Genomic DNA, 8686 nt, shown 5'->3' with positions numbered 1-8686 from the left:
GTTTGCTTATTTTTTTTTTTTTTTTAAGATTTTTTTGGCATTTTTATGCTTTATTGATAGTGTATAGACAGAGTTGAAATGGGGCAGAGGGGAGTGACATGCAGAGAACGACCGCGGGCTGGAATCGAACCCGGGTCCGCTGCTGGCCGAGGCCCATGGGGGGGACGCCCTACCAACTGAGCTAAGGGCGCCCCCAGGTTTGCTTACATTTTAAGGCAATTTCTTTATGAATACTGACTAGAACTCAATGCCATTCTTCTGTATATACATAATTGTAGCAATGAGTAAGGCCAAATTCATTCATCTGAATAAAAGTAGTACCAAAGACCATTCTTATCTTTCCGTGCATCAGGAAGCACGTTATTACAATACATTTTTATCGTCTCATAGGAGGTTTAATGATTCCTTGTAATTCCTTGTAAACCCAGATGTTTTTAAATAACTGTTTCTTGAGCCAGTTTTTCAGGAATTGATTTTGGAGCTATCTCTAGCACTTTCAGTAAGGCTGATTGGGACATGTGATGCATCTGAGTATATGGGGACTTCCCAGACTTATGAAATAGTAAGCTGTGAGTTCCTTTGACACTGCAACTCTTTATTTCCTTCAAATCTTTCTCCACATGATGGTACTAAATTCACAACAATCTCAGTTAGCCAGACATCACTCTTTGCCTATTATCGTCACCACACAATTTAGTGCCAGTTCTGCCAGTGTCAGCATGCATCTGCTGTGTTCCTAATCAATGATGCATGGAGCCATGTTAAGTGTTGAACCCCTATTCTACAGGAATGTCTACACATTGTGTGGGCAGGAGCAGACACAGAGAGAGATTATCAGGGTCTCTACGAGTGCCAAGTAGGAGTCTTGACTTGCTGTTTATTTAGGCATCCTGTTTTTGTTCTTGCTCAATATCACTGGCATAAAAATCCTGGTTGTCATTTCCACTTGAGGGGTATTTCAAAATCTTCCATTACAACTCATTTCAGAAGGGAGCGTATGTACTGTATGTGCTGAACTGATGCAAAGAGTGAAAGGAAGTTGCTGTTGACCAAAGTAAATCATTGACATTGAAGTGATCAAAGGTGGGTGACCATGGCAAATCGATCAGGTGCATTGAACACAGATAGCAGCTTGCCTTCAGAAAACCCCTGTCTGAACCAAAGAAAAATGTATATCATGTATTTTTAAATTAAATTATGTTTTCCCCTCTGCTCTCCTTTCCTGTTTATATAAACTATACACTCGCTTTATCATTACCTTTCCTTACCCTCTGGGGTTATCATAACTGAGCCAGGATGTCAATCTCAGAAGAAAATCAACATTTGTTCATATTTGCATTTGACAGTTTAATAGCAGGCTTGAGCCCTTGATAACAATTCTATTCAGTTCAAAGAAAAACTGTTTAGATGGTTGCGAAAGACTATGCATGTTTATGGTTAACGTGTATTTTTCAACTGAATGGAGCACAATATGACTAGGAGGCTGTATTAGGGAAACATGCAATCATAAAAAGGATAGAGGTTTCACAAACATTATATAGTGAATGTGTTCATATCATTGTAGCCTATCACCCCCTGTATGGTGCTCTTAAAAGTGTTTGCCAGTAAATGTATTGTAACCCAAAAAATTTAGTGGAGTAAGATGAATGCGGTTTGAATGAATTTTGTTTGATACCAGCAGGAACAGGTACTTTTGTCTTATATTTGCATTTATCATAGCATGACCGGTTACTACAGTGTTCGTTCAGAGCCACTGTGTGCAATCTTCCAGACACAGGCAAAACTCCAGATGGACATATAATGCAAGATCTAACGTGCCTCAGTGATTTTTTGGGCCCATAGCAACCGCAGTTAAAGTCTGATTTCTTATGAGAAAAACTTTAACTGTGACAGAGCCATAGGTAAGAACCACATTTAGTGGGTCATTTTCTTCACACCAATGATCAGACACAAAAAGAGTGTCCACTGTGACCGTTGACACTAGTTAACTGATTAGTGCTTTGTCAGTGGAGCTGAAAAACAAGGACGGCAGTATTTCTGGTATTTATTTTAATTTCAATTTTATTTTTTGGGCATTTTTATGCTTTATTGATAGTGCAGAGAGACAGAGGTGAAATGGGGCAGAGAGGGGAGTGACATGGAGAGAACGACCGCGGGTGGAAATCGAACCCGGGTCTGCTGCTGGGCCCGGCCCGGGAGGGGGACGCCTTACCGACTGAGCTAAAGGCGCCCCCGGTATTTCTAACTGTCACCTCCTGCCCTTTATTTTCTATAGCAGTCTGGTGACTTGTTCTGTACCATTTCTACTGGATGGCGGACCTGAAATTGACCCATTTTTGTTAGTGATTACTCTAATGCTTAAGTATGTTACAGTTATTTCTGAGCCCACTGATTCATCTGGAGGAACAGAGACTCAAAGTCCACGTCCCATTTACAGGATTTCAGCCTTCCTAGACCAAATAAAAAAGATCTGCAAGTACCAACGTTTTAAATCACAAACGGTGAAACATGTCAGATTGTGCACGTTGGGAAGAAAATTCATCACATCTGCTCGGAACATTCCAACAAAGGCATCCCCCGCTCCAAATGTAATTAGTTTTTTAATGATTTGTTGGGCACTGTGCACAATCTAGAGACTATTATGTACTTTCCTTAGACGTCCTTTTTTGTAAATTAAAAACTATAAAAACTTATAAATAAAAATATATAATATAAAAAATATTAAACTGAATCCATTCTGACCAGTGTTGGAGAGGTCAACATTCCTGAACACACTTGAGTTTGTTTACACCTTTAAAGGGAGAAAAATAAAGGAGCACTGAACATGCCTACTAAAAAACACTTGACTTTCCAATGTGCTGTTGAAGTACACCATTGTACACCAATGCAATGCACAAAGGAACTAGAAGGAACTGTTCACGTCTGGAGGAAATGTAACTGTTGAATCAACTCCAGAAACGCTTCAGAAAACAAATATTTAGTCGTGTAATTCTAAGCATAGCAGTAGCGTTAAAGTTCCAGTTTGATAGGCACGCATTAGATCCAGAAAGTCTTATGTATGATATACGTGGAATCAAATCAAATGGACTAAAACCTGTTTTTTAAGAATGTTTGTAATGCATTTTTGCCTTTTAATGATTGTATGTAGTGTAGAAATGAACTCAAAACATGGTCAGGAAGATGGATGTCTTGCTGCAAAGGGCTCCAGCTGGATTAGGGCCAAGGACATTGTTGTTTAGATTGTACTTGTCTTCCCCCCTAGGCCACTATGAAGCCCTACTTGTTGATGACGTCTGAAGACATTTCCCAATCCATCTATCCAGTTCTAGTAAATGAGCGCAGTCTTGGATGAGTGAAAAAAGGTGGATTACCAACTAGTAAAAAAAGGGGGAATTGGCCAAGGGGACCCCAAGGGCCAACAGTTCTTTGTGTGTCGGTTGCTTATCAGTAATATCAATACTTACCTAAGGACAATGTCAACTGAGTCTTTGATTATTATTACATATTCTTGTTACCCTCTCCTGCTGCAGAGCGCTATGTCAAATGTAGTTCTAACAGCTTTTAATTTATATTGTGCTTACATGATGCATTTTTCGTAAAATCCCAAAACTATTAGATCAGTGATTCTTGAGAACCGGGACAAAAGGCCGTCTTCCATATGTAACTGCTGTTATGTTTAAAACTAAAAATATTTAAAATTGTAGATGTTATTAGGGGTTAAGAATAGAATGTCTGGAGCACAATTATCCCCTTAAATTTAATTTTATCATTATTATGTCAAATATATGACACTTGTTATCTTCTCACAACGTCCAAAAAAGTGTGTCCTCAGAGAAGGTTTCAATCTTTCATATGCAATAAAACCTGTTAAAATGTACTTTAATGATTAAAAAGAGCTTTTTGTCATCAAAAGCAACACTAAATAATCTCACATGTCAATAAAAACTGTTTTTCTATAACACATTCATGTTTTATAAGGATTCTAAGTGGTGGGACCACTTTACTGTAAGTCAACACCGTCAGACATTTCATTATGTAAAATGTAATAAAAATCAGGCGAAATAAGATGCAGCTGTCACTTTGAAGGACCTCTTGTCGAATTCTATCTCTGCAGAGTACATTAGAGTCAGACAGGCTCTGATAAGTGTTGTAGTTTTAGCATATTTTACATTCCGAATCTTGAAAGTCCTGTGCCACAACCATGATATGTCAACACCGACTTAAAATGTATTTATAAAAAAATTATTTGACATTTTTTGATAATTTTATTTTCCTGAAGTTGTTCATACTAGCACCTAACATCAACAGAAAAACCAAATTGCTACTAGATAAATTCCATTTGTTATGTTTAAGAAACGTTAAATATGTCAACATCTACAGACAGGAAATCTGACGGAGTTGACATCTGACGGTGGTGATAGGCCAATGACGGTAAAAAAAACAAAAGCTGGGAGGTTGTTTCAAAGCTTAGCTCAGTAGCTTAGTATATGTTGGATACATACATGTAATTTAATTTTGCCGAAACATAGGGTTTGTATTTTTTCAACATTGCACCCTGTTTTGTCCCACTTCTCAAGAATCACTGAAATACAGTACAGAAGGGATCAGGTAGTGTTCCAGTATTGGAGAACTTGTTTCTTTTGGCAATATATAATACAATTGTGCACACTGGCTAACAACATCCTAACAGGATTACAATGTAATTGCCAAAGCAACAAAAGGGGAATTTATACAAAAAAAGTTCAAAACTACCAGGGAGCCAAATCACTCACATTGGTTGGATTAGGAGCACAATATTGACGGATCACTTTGCAACTATAGTTGGAGGAATGATTACAGCAATACATATGCACACATAGCTATTGTTTGACAGACTTGACACATTTTCCACTTTCAAGGCAGTGTCTTTCACATCAACGTTATCATCGAGACATTGAAAACCTTGAAGCCGAGTTTTAAAGGGCAGACGGTGCGACAACAAAATCAACCATAGCATCACTGAATCAGGATGTATCCATTTTCACTCAACGGCTAGTTGTAGTTTGAATATAAAATATAGAAAGACATAATCTGGTGCTTATTGAGTCTTTATTTGTTGCAGCAAACCACACAAAGTACATTTATAATGCTAATATAAAAATATAGAAATCTGTCTAACAGAAAAAAAAAACATCCTCAAAGTGTTTTTTTATATATACATCACACACAAACTGACACGCACACAAACACACTCTGCAAAATACATTTCAAAGCTGCCAAATAGTGGCTCATTCCTAGCAGGTTCTACACATCAAATAGCAGTCAACAGTATAAATGAATGTTGCTATACCGGCTATAACATTGTGGATACAGTGGATACATGTTCGTCTTATAGTGACCTGTGTACATTTGCTTTCTCTATCAGCAACAGGAAATACCACATCTGCTGAAACATAATCTGTGTGGTTAAAGGTGATATATGATGCTAGACAGGGAGGCGAGAAAGCTGCCCTCCTCTTGCATTCTTCTCTTGTCTCTCTCCTTTGCGACGTCTGCAAAGATAAAGTTTAACGGTCATTTAGCTCCTCTGTAGGGAATTCAAGTATGTCACTGTGAGATGTTACCTATTTCTGCATCAGGATTCTCTCATCCACAGAGTCAACAAGCTGTCGCACCCAGCTATCATGTGGATTGGCACACACAGTCCGCTGTTTCTTATGTTTCTTATTCTTCTTCATCAGAAACCTGCGCGTACAATATAAAATACACCAGTTTGCATATTTGAAGGAGCAATTACTTCCTTAGTTAGCAGTTTGCTTCTTTTTTCCATTACACTTTGCCAATTTATAAGAGTGGGGAAGTTTCAACAGGAAAACCAAGTTGTTGTGGAGAGCCAAAAGTGAAGGACATAATATTTCTTACTCACACAACGGCTCTGATGTTGCAATCGCCATCTGTTTCCTGCATCCTGTAACTTTCAATGTTTCTCTTCGCATTTGCTTTCATTCCTTGAACATAGCCAAGACAGCAGTTGCCATACGAGCCTGGAGGGAGACATTGTAGAAAGGGAGGTAAAGTTACCAAGGGTTAGGAAATAACAATAAACTGACCCTCTAAAAAATTTAACTCTTAGGGGAAAAAGGGGGAGCAATCACTCAATTAGAAGTTTCTAGGGACCAAGGAAAAAACAATATTGCTCAACTTCAACATTTTTAAGTGGCTGACTCTTCCTCTGTGTGTGTGTGTGTGTGTGTGTGTGTGTGTGTGTGTGTGTGTGTGTGTGTGTGTGTGTGTGTGTGTGCTTGTGCGTTTATTGGCATGCTTATAAACTATAAAGCGTATGAATGAAACGGCCAATGTGAGCAGAATTAAGTCTTATAAAATATTTGTATTTTGTGGACTATTTAATTTATATCAACAGTTTATACATACTCATGGGTCTCACAGACCTTTATTAATTCGAGCTCTTAAAAAAAACAGGGACTACGCCAACAGTGTCTGGGAATAAAAAAAAACAAATTGAGTGTTAAGTAATCAACAATTAATACAAGTGATAGTCAATTATTTTGCTCTGTCTGATTATACGTATTCATATTTATTGTCAATGTCACCAGTTGGGTGGCACAAAGTCATTATTATCTATTTGGAAGTAGGACTGAGGACTCCGAGGTCATGTCCTTGGTATTTTTATGAGGGGATATTTATGTGAAGAAGTGTTTACATCCTACACTTGGGGGGAGGGCTATTAAATTTGATTGCTTGCTTGACTTATAGCTAAACAAGTCAATATTTTCCCAACAATGCACAGAATGCACAGAGGGTTTGAACCAGCATGTATACTTTCATACTATGAAATACAACTTCACCAACTTAAATCAGTAACTGAATGAATAAAGTATTGAAGATTCTAACAACTTTTTTGTCCAAATCTTTCATATGGAAAAACAGAAACTGTTTCTGAAACATAGCAAAACTGTGTTTTCTGGACATAAATATGCAGTGTATTTTGCTAAAGAGTTTATTGGGTGTATTTTTTACGTTTATTTCTTTGTCAATAACTTTTTCATAGTCTTACTCTCCTTCTCCCTCAACATGTCTGATATAACATATAACCCTGAACTTCTTGCAACAAATCTTCATTTGACTCAATTCCCTTAAATGCTACACATTCAGTCACCTCTGCTGCATGAAAATAATAGCTTGTTGAAGACAATACCTGAGGAAATATTTGGGTCCTGAATGAATGGATGTAATGACACTAATGAAAAGCTAGTGATCAGCCAATTAGATTAAAGAATTCTATATGTATTGCAGCTTTAGAATATCAGCTTCTAGTGACGGGGTACTGATGCATTAACAAAGAAGCAAGTTTGTGTTCATGCTCATTAAAATCAGTTAAATTACTTTGTTAAAGTCGTCACAAGATTAGCACATCAAAAGGCTCCGTACTAACAAGCCTAGACAGATAACACTTTGGTATGGAATGTTATGGTAAATGGTTTCAAGCAGGATAATCTAATGAAAGAGAGGATTTTGTCAAAAAAAGGAATGCGGATCATCAAATAGAGCTGCAGCCATAATTCTACCAAAAAAGCGAGACTCTGCATTTTCACTACAGCCATACACCAGTAACCAGTTTGCACCAAAACAAAGTGAATTTTTAGGTTTTAGTTTAAAATGTTAAATTCAACAAAAAAATAGGGTATTTGCACAATATTGAGCTTCTATAAAAAGACGCCCTGTTTGTCTGAATGCAATCAAATCACAATTTGCTGTTGTTACAATGCAACTGGTGTGAATTCAATCTGATCTGCTCCACTTACCTTGTGCAAGACTCAGGTGCATGCAGGTGAGGAGCAGAAGAAAGAAAAGAGCTTGGAACTTCATGACTGCTGTTGCTGCTGCTGTTCTTGTTGTGTGGCTCGCTGCACAGAAACAAACAGATTAAATAAAAAGGGCAAAAAGAGAAAATTGGAAACAGAATGTCCCTCCCCCCTCTGCCTTGTAAATGTTGGCTGAAGATATGATGTTTTTTTCAACACAAACCCCTAAATCTGCACTCTTGTGAAAGATAAATGTTTCGTCTTGGAACCCTGATTAAAAATATTTAAATCCTTGTCTAGTCTCCAGCTGTGCGCAGCTGGAGACTAGACTAGACAGTTGTTGCAAGTGCAGTCATCTTTGGTGGCCTATTAAACTTAATACCTAGCACTGTTACAAAATCTTTGCAAAATCTATATTTAGGTTGACATGAGGGAATGGTTTCATAAGCATGCAGAGAAACGTACCTCTTCACATTCAAGGTGTCCTGGGAAGAAAAAAAAACGTTGTAGTCCAGTGCAGCTTGTGGTGGCTCTATACTCTTATAATGCACATGTGAAATCCTCCTAACACAAACTCTATCACTCACCACACCTCCTCTTTTCACTGCAATCCCAGTTTTACCTCTTCTCAGCACAAGTGTGCAATTTGATCACTGAATCCCTCAAGGCTTTCCCTTGGCTCAGAAAAGTACACACACACACACACACACACACACACACACACACACACACACACACACACACACACACACACACACACTCAATATCACCCAAATACCTCTGACTCAAATAAACAACAGTGCATTTGTAGATAATATCTTTGCCAATTGTGACAAAGGTGCTGTAAAACCACCAAAAGCTGTTTTTAATAAAGATAGAGAAAA

General features: G+C 37.9%; 1 protein-coding gene across 1 annotated transcript; it reads right to left on the bottom strand.

Annotated features, from left to right (window-relative positions):
• Positions 1-5069: 5069 nt before the first annotated feature.
• Positions 5070-8436, bottom strand: ccl25b (chemokine (C-C motif) ligand 25b). Its single transcript, XM_080032099.1, has 5 exons — positions 8268-8436; positions 7803-7904; positions 5906-6023; positions 5604-5724; positions 5070-5531 (listed from the first exon to the last, which is right to left on the bottom strand). The coding sequence occupies exons 2-4, from the start codon at positions 7864-7866 to the stop codon at positions 5604-5606; spliced, it is 303 nt and encodes a 100-aa protein (XP_079888225.1). The 5' UTR covers positions 7867-7904; positions 8268-8436; the 3' UTR covers positions 5070-5531.
• Positions 8437-8686: the final 250 nt, after the last annotated feature.

Source organism: Ammodytes marinus (genome assembly GCF_949987685.1).
Source record: "Ammodytes marinus genome assembly, chromosome: 8".
NCBI lineage: Eukaryota > Metazoa > Chordata > Actinopteri > Uranoscopiformes > Ammodytidae > Ammodytes > Ammodytes marinus.
The sequence above is the reverse complement of the archived record's forward strand: the minus strand, read 5'-3'. Positions and strand labels throughout refer to the sequence as shown.